The 13,292-nt window shown below is 44.4% G+C and overlaps 2 protein-coding genes across 4 annotated transcripts in view; one reads left to right on the top strand and one right to left on the bottom strand.

Annotated features, from left to right (window-relative positions):
- LOC122243104 (prolyl 4-hydroxylase subunit alpha-2) overlaps positions 1-9,891 on the top strand; it is a 20,390-nt gene extending 10,499 nt beyond the window's left edge. The window contains exons 2-11 of one of the 3 annotated variants that reach the window (XM_086550024.1): positions 465-598; positions 2,337-2,507; positions 3,053-3,130; positions 3,302-3,396; positions 4,584-4,760; positions 6,389-6,633; positions 7,969-8,131; positions 8,337-8,393; positions 9,160-9,325; positions 9,678-9,891. In XM_086550024.1, the coding sequence (XP_086406150.1) occupies positions 465-598; positions 2,337-2,507; positions 3,053-3,130; positions 3,302-3,396; positions 4,584-4,760; positions 6,389-6,633; positions 7,969-8,131; positions 8,337-8,393; positions 9,160-9,325; positions 9,678-9,748 (1,357 nt within the window). In that variant the 3' untranslated portion in view covers positions 9,749-9,891. Of the gene's footprint in view, positions 1-464; positions 599-2,336; positions 2,508-3,052; positions 3,235-3,301; positions 3,397-4,583; positions 4,761-6,388; positions 6,634-7,968; positions 8,132-8,336; positions 8,394-9,159; positions 9,326-9,677 lie in introns of all 3 variants that reach the window. The other 2 variants (XM_086550026.1, XM_086550025.1) reach the window with 2 other exon arrangements.
- A 398-nt stretch (positions 9,892-10,289) lies between these two features.
- Positions 10,290-11,512, bottom strand: LOC122243105 (uncharacterized). The gene is made up of 3 exons (XM_043000579.2): positions 11,186-11,512; positions 10,853-10,974; positions 10,290-10,659 (listed from the first exon to the last, which is right to left on the bottom strand). The coding sequence occupies exons 2-3, from the start codon at positions 10,971-10,973 to the stop codon at positions 10,424-10,426; spliced, it is 357 nt and encodes a 118-aa protein (XP_042856513.2). The 5' UTR covers position 10,974; positions 11,186-11,512; the 3' UTR covers positions 10,290-10,423.
- Between the last annotated feature and the right edge of the window lie 1,780 nt (positions 11,513-13,292).

Here is a 13,292-nt window from a genome sequence, read left to right as displayed (position 1 = left end):
TGTGCGTAAAAACCATCCCTCTCCTCACCCTTTTATTTATTAATATATTCATGTTTTCTGTCTACCTATCAATCTACTCCTGTCATTTCATAACACACTTCAAAACGGCATCCGGTTCTCTTTTTAATTATCTAAAAACGTGTTATCTATTATTATTATCATCATTTACATTACTCTTATTATTATTATCATTATCATTATTATTATTATAATTATCATTATTATTATTACCATTACTATTATTATTATCATTGTCATTATCATTATTATCATTATCATTATTAATATTATCATTATTATTATAATTATCATCATTATCATTATTATTATCATCATTATCATTAATATTATCATTATTATTATTATCATTATTATTATTATCATTATCATTATTATCGTCTTTATTATTATCATCATTATCACCATTATCATCATCATCATTATCATTATTATTATATCTACAGGTACATCGAGGACTGGCACAGAGGAAGCGAGGTCGACTATGTCCACAATCCCATCAACAGTTACCACTTTCTGCGACGCGTGACACAAGATTTCCCTGCTTTGAAACACGCTCTGAAAGATACGGCCACGAGAGGTGAGGTTGGGAGGGTGATCTGGTAACAGTGGGATCAGCTGGTTGTGTGGTAAGGAGGGAGAAACGAGGGAGAGAGAAATGGGTGGAGGGAGAGATGGGAGGGAGGTAGGGAGGGAGGGAGGGTGATCTGGTAACAGTGGGATCAGCTGGTTGTGTGGTAAGGAGGGAGAAACGAGGGAGAGAGAAATGGGTGGAGGGAGAGATGGGAGGGAGGTAGGGAGGGAGGGAGGGTGATCTGGTAACAGTGGGATCAGCTGGTTGTGTGGTAAGGAGGGAGAAACGAGGGAGAGAGAAATGGGTGGAGGGAGGATGGATGGGAGAGGGATGGGAGGGTGGGATGGATGGGATGGAAGGGGGGGAGGGAGGGAGGGAGGGAGGGAGGGAGGGAGGGAGGGTGGGAGGGAGGGATGGATGGTAGGGAGGGAGGGTGGAAGGGAGGGAGGGAAGGAGGGATGGATGGGAGGGAGGGTGGGAGGATGGATGGATGGATGGGAGGGAGGGAGGGAAGGAGGGAGGGATGTACTGAGAGTAGGAGGGAAGGCAGAAAGGTTGGAAAGAGAGAGAGGGAAGGAGGGAGTGAAGGAGAAAGGGAGGGAGGGAAGTACTGAGAGTAAGAAGGAAGGAGGAAAGGTTGGAAAGAGAAGGAGGGGAGGGGAGTGAGGGAAGGGGAGGAAGAAGAGAACGAAACAAACAAACAAACAAACAAACAAACAAATTTAGAAACGTACGCGACAGCATATAAACGTAGAGATTAGTAACCCAACCTTGAAATAAGAGAAAAAAAACAGTTAAGACATATTAACGAGGATATAAAACCCAAGTAAGAAAAACAAAAACAAAAAAAAGTAAAAAACATCACAGATACACCACAGATATAAAGATACGGCATAAGGAAACGCAGAACAGCCATAAGCACCTAAAATATTCACACCTCAAACTCAAAATCGCTGCGTCACCTACAACTGTGGACCTCAAGCCTAACTTAACACAATGGCTTCCCATTCAGTGCTCTGTACCCGTTAGCATCACCTTGGAAAGCACTAACAGATGTGTCTAGTTGAACCGTTGATGCGCTTTTTTTTTTTTTTTTTTTTTTTTCATGATCACTCTTCAATTGGTGATGCTGTGATGACCTCACTGGATATATATCATAGTATTTGTGAAGCTTTTGCCTTGTGTGTGATTCGTTGTTTTTCTTTCTTTCTGAGTTCGAAGGAGAGAGATGTGCCGATTCATGGAAAGACTTTTGTCAAGTCTTTGGTTATAGGATTTTGATAACGGGATTTTGTTGACTTTTTTTGTATTATTTTTTGTGATTTTTTACTTCGCTGCTAATTTTTAATTCTTTCATGTTAGTTTTATCTCAATAACAACTTCGAAATCCTTGGTGACTGTCATATTTTAATGCTATCTATATATCTTTTCCTGAGATATCGAAGAAATTTTCCCGACTATAAGACAGTTCTAAAGTGAAAAATGGATTCAATCACACGTTACATTACTCATAGTTTATTCATAATTTTTCACACCAACTAAAACCCAATAAAACGCCCATCACATTTTTTCTCCCACCTGAATTTTCAACACCCTTCCTGTTATCACTCTTCATTTATAATCCATCCCTTCATAAAAAATTCTCCTCATTTCCAATACACTATTTTATAGCACTTCACCTCATGTCAATACACCCCTTACTCCCCTGACCTCACACGTCCCTCTTCCCCCCTTTGCCCCACAGCCCTGCGTGCCAACTTGACCTCCCTCCGCAGTGGGATCGACGCCCCCGAAGAGGCCGACCTGAATGGGGCGGCGTGGGCGTTGGTTCGCCTGCAGGACACCTACAACCTCTCCGTCAACGACCTGGTGGAGGGCGAGATCCTGGGCACGAAGGCCGTCAAGGAGCTCTCGGGTAGGATGTCTCGTAATGTGTAAAGAGAGAGAGAGAGAAGGAGAGAGAGAGAGAGAGAGAGAGAGAGAGAGAGAGAGAGAGAGAGAGAGAGAGAGAGAGAGAGAGAGAGAGAGAGAGAGAGAGAGAGAGAGAGAGAGAGATAGATAGATAGATAGATAGATAGATAGATAGATAGATAGATAGATAGATAGAGAGAGAGAGAGAGAGAGAGAGAGGAAGAGAGAGAGAATAGCGATGGAAGGATTTGGTTAAAAAGAAGTCTTGTGGGCGTTTCTCGTTTTTGTTGTGTTGCGTTATGCTGAAAATTTGGGTTGGAGGATGAACAAACTCCTTACATTGGTAATAAGCATCAAAATATTAATAAAAATAACAACAATACTAATAAGGAAAACGATAGCGATAGCTACACTACATATATCACAAAAATAACAACGAAAAACAAAAAAAAACAAAACCGAAAAACGACATAGCTTACACCATAATTCTCCCCACCGCAACCCCCCCAGGATACCCTCTCATCCCCCCTCTCTTCCCTCCCTCTCCAGTCGACGATTGCTTCCGACTGGGACAGCAGAGCTTCAACAACCTGGAATTCAAACTGAGCAAAAAATGGTACGAAAAAGGCTTGGAGATGCTGAGGACTTCACGTCCGGTGGATAAGTTCACGCAGAAGAGGATTGATAAGATCAAGCGGCAGCAGAAACACCGGGCGATGTCGAGACGATTGCTGACTGGGAATGAGAGCAGCAACAACAACCTGGAATTCAAACTGAGCAAAAAATGGTACGAAAAAGGCTTGGAGATGCTCAGGACTTCACGTCCGGTGGATAAGTTCACGCAGAAGAGGATTGATAAGATCAAGCGGCAGCAGAAACACCGGGCGATGTTGGTAGGTAGTGAGAGGGGGGAGGTGAGGGGTAGGGGTGGGAGGGGGAGTAGAGAGAGGGGGAGTGGGAGAGGGAGAGGGAGTAGGGGGGTAGGGGATAGGGGGTAGGGAGTGGGAGAGGGAGTAGGGAGTAGGGAGTGGGAGAGGGAGTAGGGAGAGGGAAAGGGAGAGGGAGAGGGAGAGGGAAAGGGAGAGGGAGTAGGGAGAGGGAGAGGGAGAGGGAGTAGGGAGAGGGAGAGGGATAGGGAGAGGGAGAGGGAGAGGAAGAGGGAGTAGAGATAGGGAGAGGGAAAAGGATTGGGAGAGGGACTTGGAGAGGGATAGCGCAGGCAGGATGATGATTTTTATCTATTTTCTGGTTTACCTCTCAGCGTATAAAATTACGCCTCCCTTCTTGTCTCTCTATTTTCTCTCTCTCTCTCTCTCTCTCTCTCTCTCTCTCTCTCTCTCTCTCTCTCTCTCTCTCTCTCTCTCTCTCTATATATATATATATATATATATATATATATATATATCTAGCCACACATAAACACAAACACATAAACACGGAAACATACAAACGAACAGACCCACGAAATCCCATACCTCACCAGCCCAAAGGTCCGCCCATCCCTAAACGACCTTTCCTCCCCTCCCCCCACCCTCTCCCTCTCCTTCTTCTATCCTTTCCTCCTCTCCCTTCCCCTCCACCCTCTCCCTTTCCTTCCTCTATCCTTTCCTCCCCTCCCTTCCCCTCCACCCTCTCCCTTTTCTTTCCTCTATCCTTTCCTCCCCTCTCCTCCCCTCCCACCCCTTTCCTCGATCTCACCTTTCCTCCCCTCCCTTTCCTCCCTCCACCCTCCCTCTCCTCGCTCTATCCTCCCCATCCAACCCCTCCGCATCCCATTCTACCCTTCCCACCCCCACTCCCCCTTCCCTCTAACCCCCATTCCACCCATTCCTAACCCACCATTCCACCCTCCACCCTCCCTCTATCCTCTCCTCCCTTCCCCCCTTCCCTCTAACCCCCATTTCTCCCATTTCTAACCCGCCATTCCACCCTCCCTCTATCCTCCACCCCTCTCCTTCCACACCCCTTTCCCCCTTCCCTCTAACCCCCCACTCCTCCTTCCCTCTAATCCCCATTTTTAAACCCCATTTCTACCATTTGTCCCATTTCTAACCCGCCATTCCACCCTCCACCTCCTCAGGCCGACATCGTGACCAACATGGCGCAGAACTCGAACGACAAAATCCTGGACCAGTTCTCCGGGCTGGGAATCCCGACGTCGTTCCAGAAGAAGATCTACGCCGAACACAAGGACTACGACCAGGTCAACAAACTGGACGACCTCTATCGACGACTCTGCCGCGGCGAGCAGATCCAGGTAGGTGGGAAGGGGAAGGGGAAGGGAGGGGGATGGGGGTGGGAAGGGATGACGGGTGGGGGTGAGGGAGGGGTGAGGGATGGGGTGAGGGAGGGGATGGGGTGGGATGGAGGAGGGGGGTGGGATGGGGGTGGAAGAGGGGTGGGGTCGGGGATGGGGATGGGGATGGGGTGGGGGTGGGGATAGGATGGGGTGGGAATGGCGAGAAGGGGGATGGGAAGGAAAGGAGGATAGAAGGAGGGAAAGAGGAGGATAGGAAATAAGGAAGGAGATAGGAAGGAGGGGAATGGAGTGTAGGGGAGAGGGAAGAGAAGGGAAGGTAAGGGAGGGGAGGGAAATGAAATGGAAGGAAGGGGTAAGAGGAAGGAATGGAAAGAAGGAGAAAGGGAGGGATGAAGAGAGGAAGGGAGGAAGGGCATTGGAGGTAAGGGCAACGGAAGGGAAGGGAGGCGAACAGAGAGGAAAAGAGGAGAGGGAAGGGGAGGAGAGAGGAGAGGAGGGGGGAAGGGTAGGGAGGAAAGAAAGAGAGGAGGGAAGAAAGGTGGGAGAGAAGGAGAAATCAATCAGTTCAGTTCAGAGAGATTTGCAAAGACGATGCTTATATGCACAAGACAGCCTGGCCAAGAAATGAAGGAGAAAAGAAGGGATGGAGGAAGGGTAAGGGGGAGGACAGGGAGAGAGGGACAAGGAGGTAGAGAAGGGAGGAAGGGAGGGAGGAAGAGAGGGAGGAAGAGAGGGAGGAAAGGAGAGAGGATGGGAGAGATTGTTGGAGCGAAGGAGAGTAAGAGGGCAAAAGGAGGGAAAGAGAGAGGGAGAAGAGGAGGGAAAGAGGACAAATGAGAACAGGAATATGAAGAAAAAGAAGTAGACGTGAAAGAAAAAGAAAAAGAAGAAAAAAGGAAGAGGGCAAAGAAAAAGAAAGTGGATAGGCGGAGAGGAGAAGGAGAGAGAGAAGAGGAACAAGAGATAAAGGGAGATAGAGATAATACATGAAAGTCATAGTTTAAATCTACGAGCTGCATTTACCCTCAACGTTTATTATTGTCATAGTTTTCAATCTGAAACACAAAGCAGATGTCTTTGTAAATGATAGATAATAAGTAAAAACTGTCATATTGTATTACACTGGAAAGAGAAAAAATAAATATATCTGTTGTTTAGTATATCATAAAATCAAAAGCTGTATATGTTTTAAATCATAATTTTAAGTAGCAAAATGTACAACAGGAAAAATAGATATATTAACTCGAACTGATTATAAGAAATTATCTTTAAGCCGAATACAAAACCTGAACGCTGGACACAAACTGTTTCATAATCCGATGGAAGATCAATATATGAACATAATTTGGTAATTTATATAACTTGATATAGTAGGACCATGGCGGACTAATCAATTATATCAAGTCTGTCCATTAGTGAATTAATTAAACAATAGCATAGTCTACCCTGACAATATACCATTTTCTAAAAACTTTTACTGGAAGAAAACGGTAAAAATATTTCATGGGTAACTTGTAAATATATCATCAAAGATGATCAAATCAGACGTATGGGGATACCATATACCACAAACAATTTACTGATTAATAATCAGGATAGCGATAATAATCACACAATTCCCACAGCCTCCAGAAGCCTACATCGGGATGAAATGCGGCTACGTGTATGGCAACTCTGGATACCACAAACTCATGCCCTTCAAAGCCGAGCTGAAATGGGCGGATCCCATCGTCGTCGTGTACCATGAGGTCATGACGAAGGCGGAGACGGAGCTCATGAAACAGATCTCCTTGCCGCGTCTCGAGACCACGCAGGTGCATTCCTTCACGACACACGAGGCGAGGAAATCTATCGCTAGGATTGGCAAGACGTGAGTGGATTTTTTATTTTGATTTTGATTTTTCTTGTATTTTTTTTATTATATCATTTTTTTTATTCTATTTTATTATTTTATTATTATCTTTTATCTTATTCGATTACTATGATTATTATTATTTATTATTATTGTTATAATTATTATTATTTTTATTTATTTATTATTTATTTATTTATTTTTTTATTATTATTTGTGTGTGTGTGTGTGTGTGTGCGTGTGTGTGTGTGTGTGTGTGTGTGTGTGTGTGTGTGTGTGTGTGTGTGTGTGTGTGTGTGTGTGTGTGTGCGCGTGTGCGTGTGTGCGTGCGTGCGTACGTGCGTGTGTGTATGTATGCGTAATGAAAGTAATGCGTGAGTACAAGGCCCGTTGTCATGAAAAAACATTCTTGTGCTTCGGTGCTCGGTGTTCCATAGAATACCTGTCGGAGATTACACGCCATAGGTTGTCCGACTGTTTCCGTTCGCTAACTTCCTACGTTCCTAACTACGGCCTTATGCTTGATTGCGAATTATCTTGATTTTATTTTGTGTTCTTTGTGGATTTTTGTGGATAGTTTGTTTTACTGATTGTATTCTTATACTAAGTAAAGTGTATTTACTGTGAAATAAATAATCTATTAAAACGTCACCTTAGAAATGTAGATTCTTCTCCCCCGTTCTCTCTCTCACTCCTTATCTTTCTCGTCACTGCCTCACCCATTCCCTTCCTCCCTCTCGCTCACTACAATACCTCACCCATGTTATATCTCCCTCTTGTCCTTATCTCACCTTCTTTTTCTCCATTATTCCTCCTCCCTCTCTCTCTCATCTCACCCACTCTCCTTCATCTCATCCGCTTTCCTTCTTCTGCCTCATCTTACACACTCTTCCGCCCCCTCATCTCACGCACTCTCCCTCCTCTCTCTCGGTCATCTCACGCACTCTCCCTCCTCTCACCCACTCTCCTTCATCTCATCCTCTTTCCTTCTCCTTCTGCCTCCTCTCACCCACTCTGCATCTCCCTCTCTTCCTCGTCTCACCCAGTCTCCATTTCCCTCTCCCCCTCCTCTGACCCAGTCTCCATCTCCCTCTCTCGGTCATCTCACCCACTCTCCTTCTCCTTCTCCCTTTCTACTTCATCTCACCCACTCTCCATGTCCCTCTCTCCCTCCTCTCACCCAGTCTCCATGTCCCTCTCCCTCCTCTGACCAAGTCTCCATGTCCCTCTCCCCCTCCTCTCTCTCTCCTCTCACCCACTCTCTCATCTCCCCATCTCCCTTTCTACTTCATCTCACCCACTCTCCATCTCCCTCTCCCCCTCCTTTGACCCAGCCTCCGTCCCCCTTTCCAGAGCGTGGGTGCGGCGCGGCGACGACCTCTCCGTGGACAAGATTCTAGACAGGATTGAAGACATGACAGGACTCACCACCGAGACGGCAGAGGATCTCCATGTCCTTAACTACGGCATCGGGGGACACTACGACGCCCATGTGGATTTCTTCGATTTGCAGAGCGTGAGTGGATGATGTGGAGGATTATGTGGGGATTTATGTGGAGGGTTTATGTGGAGGGTTTATGTGGAGGATTTATGTGGAGGGTTATGTGGAGTATTTATGTGGAGGAAAGGGGTCAAATATGGATGATTGGATATACGTTAAAATCAAACCGCTTTGCCTACTAATTACATCTAATTTTATATTTCATCTATTTTTTTTTCAGAAAGATATAGACAAGGACCCACACCAAGGAGATAGACTCGCCACGATGCTATTTTACGTACGTTTTTCTTTTCTTTTCTTCTTTTGTTTAACCTAAACTTCTAAACTCTGGAAAATCGGATGATTTTTTGTTTATATATTAAAGGTGATGGCGGAAGCATGATTGAAGTGAATTCTTTTACAGAAGTTTTTTCTTTTTTTTACAATGGAAGCACAGAGGAAAATTTCAAATGTGTTTGTGTGGAAAAGCAGTCATTCAGTACCATAGAAAAGAGATAAACTAGTATAAACTAGTCTCTTTTAACATTGAAAAACTAACTAACTCAAAGCCGCTTTCTGTGCTTTGTACCCATCCAATAATTTATGTGTAAGTCAGTCTTAATGTCACCATATGCTTGAACACCACATTGCAATGCATTTCAAACAAGGCACACGAAAAGATTAACTGTTAGTACCATGAACTAATTTCTGCATGAATTATACAGTGAATTTGCTCTATATCTAAGAGATAATAGGCTTTGGTATACCAGCTCAAGGACACTAAACCATTTTCTCAATCTACATTCAGGACTTAGGCAAGTCATCCTTATTCCCATCCTTTAGATTGATAGATTCTTGAAAACTATCTATCGCGCCCATCCCCCTCAGAGTAACCTAACGTCCCTCTACGTACGCTCTGATATCCGCCCCATTTAGCTACAATCACAAAACCAAAACATTAAAACACACCAAAGGAAGTCTTAATAAACAAACGAAATCTTAGAGACACTAAACCAAATCATAATAATCAACCAAGATCTTTACGTAAGAGTTCTTGCCATCAGCTGAATGACGTGGAGGCGGGCGGGTCGACCGTGTTCCCGACGTTGGGTGTGGAGGTCCCAGCCAGACAGGGATCGGCGCTCTTCTGGTTCAACATCAAACGCAGCGGGGAAGGAGACTACAGAACCGTCCACGCCTCCTGCCCGGTTCTGTTGGGGGAAAAATGGAGTAAGTTGGTTGTGAAGGATCGGTGATTAGGTTGATTTAGGGGGTGTGTCTGATGAGGGGGAGTTATGGTAGCCATTAGGGGTCAAAGTTGGTTGTCAGAGACGGTCTTGTGGGTTTGCTGTTGCTGAAGTGTTTGCTTATTGATGCTTTGGATGTATATTTAATGCTTTATAACCTGAACAGCTTGTTTCACTTAACTAATAAATTATATCAAAATTGGGATTAAAATAGGAACACTTCAATTAAGGATTCCAACTCTTATAAAGAAAAAGAGTAGCCATTTCTAGCTCAGCCCGCATAAAAATCCAAATTATCAATACTCCGTTTTAACAAGTCTTTCCTGCTTTTACAGTCGCCAACCTGTGGATCCACGAATGGGGTCAGGAATTCCGATGGCCCTGTACCAAGAACCCAGAAGACTAACAAGGGTTCTAATTCCGTCCTTTGCGTCATTGGCACACCTTTACCAACCAACATACTGGCGTCGACCCTCTCGCCATGGCCAGTGGTTCTTGAAGCGGGTGCAAGAGCAAATAAGTTCCTAGAAAATAATTTATACAAGAAAATTTGGAAAGCTGATCAGGGCGGGGTTTTAAAGTGGGGACATTATACGACTCAAATTTTGGGACCGATGAAGTGAAAAAGATAATGTTAAAATTCATGGGATAATATTCAAGTTGCGATGGTTACGGAACTAGCATGTAGTTATCTTTATAATTTATAATCTGTGCGCAGTATCACAGCTGGGGTGCTTCGTTGGCCAGTACTTATTAACCTTGTAAACCAAATATTACTTGCTGTGATCATTTAGCTTATGTTTAATTATCATTATCGTAATTGATAATTTATTTCTCCTCTGTGGCATTATTTTAGATTGTATCTTTATAAGCTTTGAAAGCACATTTGTGTTAAGTGTAATGGTATTAACCTGTATGAAAATTAGGTAATAAATTATTAAAAAATCTCAAACTTGTTATCTTTATTAAAAAAAAGAAATCTTCACACATAAAACCTGGCGCCTAAGTGAATTAAAATATACCTTTCTTGACATCGTTTTTTTCCAGATTTAAAAAAATTATCTTATCAAATACACTCCAATCACACACTATCGTCGGCGTATGACACGGGTTGGTATTGGGGTTGGAAGAAGAGCGGTCCGTACTCTTTGGGCTTGTAGTACTTGGCTTGAGTGCTCTTGGGTTCAGTGTATTGGACTGCCTGGTAACCCAGCTGTTGCTTGTGCTGGGTCTTCGTTTGCCACACCTTGAACGGGGAATAGTGGCTTACCAGTTTCTTCAAGGTGGGTTGGAGACTGAACACACGCCATACCTTTTCTGTGGGAGAAGATGAAACAGGTTAAAGAATTTCTAAAATCTTTTAAAAATATAGATAGAGAAATGTATACTATTTGGCATAGTATGCGCTTGTAGGATTGAAAATTATAGTATAATCAAGCCAAGATCACGAAGGAGCAAACAAGGTACAAAAGCCAATTTAAATCAGGTTTAAAAAATATAAGAACCAAACCTGTCGAGTTAGCGTTTGTTGCACATTGGCCAGGTGTCGGAAGCGGACATACGGGACTCTCGCCTCCTGAAACCACAACCCCGCACAACACACACACTGCCACAATGTGCGTAAGATTCATTCTGTGGGAGATAATCCGTGTAATTTAGATTTTACTTTTATTCAAAACAGCTACTTAAACATTAATTCAAATTTTGAATAAACAAGGAAGCTTAAGTGTTGAAAATTATGGAAAAAAAAGGCTTATTGAACCAAGTTACCATAAATGCACGTTTGGACCAATTACAAAACCTTGGGAAACTTCAGTACCATCAGATATAAAGAAAAACTCACCTTGTATTATTCCTGTCACGGAGAGAAAAACTTGGGAAATAAAACCCGCGATCTCTAGTAAATCTCAAATAATTCTTCCTTCGCGGTTACAGCACCATATACGATTCTTGTAAACGTTCCTCCAGTAATTCCGTATATTGCGAAGAGTAAGAGAGCGAGAGAGCGAGAGAGCGAGAGAGAGAGAGAACGAAGGGGGAAAACCGAGAGAGACAGTAAAGAAGAAAATCTATTATCCAAAAAGAACGAAAGAAAAAAAGAAGAGAAGTGCTTTGAGGAGAAATGAAACGCGGGTTTACGTGACAGAGCGTCGACGAAGAGTGAGCATTGGGCATTCTCCGTATGCCCAGGTAAACTCCATGCCCAGAAGTGCCGCGAATTCTACACTAACCTCTAGAGGACCACCAAAAGGGCCACCAATTTGAACAAGTAGTTTCGTTGTTATTGTATTTCAATCCATTATCACCCTTATGGATTTGTCATTTTTAAGGCATATAGCATTCGGTTTTTATACTAATGTGGATAGATTATTTCATATTAATATTTCATCATGGCATTTCTCTTCGGTAAAAGACCAAAATTTCAAGCAAGGAGTTGAACAAGAGGTGATCGTTTTGCAATTCAGTCGTAACGAGTGGTTCCCGTGGGAAGCACCGTGAAGTGTTATTCTCTTGTTGTTGTTGTTGTTGTTGCTGTTGTTGTTGTTGTTGTTGTTGTTGTTGTTGTTGTTGTTGTTCTTCTTCTTCTTCTTCTTCTTCTTCTTCTTCTTCTTCTTCTTCTTCTTCTTTTTCGTGAGGATTACTGTAAGCTCGTTGATTTTTTTTTGTGAAAATCGAAATTACGGCATAACTTTGAGGTTGACTTTTGACATTAAGGTTAGCGTTGTTCAGATACGATTTGAATATTCTTTGTATTTTCTATTCTTTAAATATAAATAGCGAAGTCTTATTTATGAGAGACTATGAGGATCTGAAGTCTCGTTTGGATATTCTCTTTCTGAAGAATGGCCTCGTTCTAGTTATGGGAAGGGCTTAATGCTACACAAGAATATGCACACGCACACACACACGTACGCACGCACGCTCACACGCACACGGTCTCACACTTACACTCGCACACGTACACTCGCACACGTACACTCGCACTCACACCCACACTCACACGCACTCGCACTCGCACTCACACTCACACGCACAGGCACACTCACGCACTCACACTCACGCACTCGCTCTCGCACTCACACCCACACTCACACTCACACCCACACCCACACTCACACTCACACTCACACTCGCACTCACACTCACACCCACACTCACACCCACACCCACACCCACACCCACACTCACACCCACACTCACACTCACACTCACACTCACACCCACACCCACACCCACACCCACACCCACACTCACACCCACACCCACACCCACACTCACACCCACACCCACACCCACACCCACACTCACACCCACAATCACACTCACACTCACACTCACACCCACACTCACACTCGCACTCACACTCACGCACTCGCACTCGCACTCACACCCACACCCACAATCACACTCACACTCACACCCACACTCACACTCGCACTCGCACTCACACTCACACGCACACGCACAGGCACACTCACGCACTCACACTCACGCACTCGCACTCACACCCACACCCACACCCACACTCACACCCACACTCACACTCGCACTCACACCCACACTCACACCCACACTCACACTCGCACTCACACTCACAACCACACTCACACTCGCACTCACATCCACACACACTCACACCCACACTCGCACTCACACTCACACTCACACCCACACCCACACTCACACTCACACTCACACCCACACCCACACTCACACGCACACTCACACCCACACTCACACTCGTACTCACACTCACACTCACACTCACACCCACACCCACACTCAAACTCACACCTACACTCGCACTCACACCCACACTCACACTCGCACTCACACCCACACCCACACTCACACTCACACTCGCACTCACACCCACACTCACACTCACACTCACACTCGCACTCACACCCACACCCACACTCACACTCACACCCACACTCACACTCACA

The sequence above is a fragment of the Penaeus japonicus genome, unplaced genomic scaffold (assembly GCF_977035675.1).
Source record: "Penaeus japonicus unplaced genomic scaffold, GWHDUDI00000001_assembly GWHDUDI00000023, whole genome shotgun sequence".
Lineage (NCBI taxonomy): Eukaryota > Metazoa > Arthropoda > Malacostraca > Decapoda > Penaeidae > Penaeus > Penaeus japonicus.
This window is presented reverse-complemented; position numbering and strand designations above follow the sequence as displayed.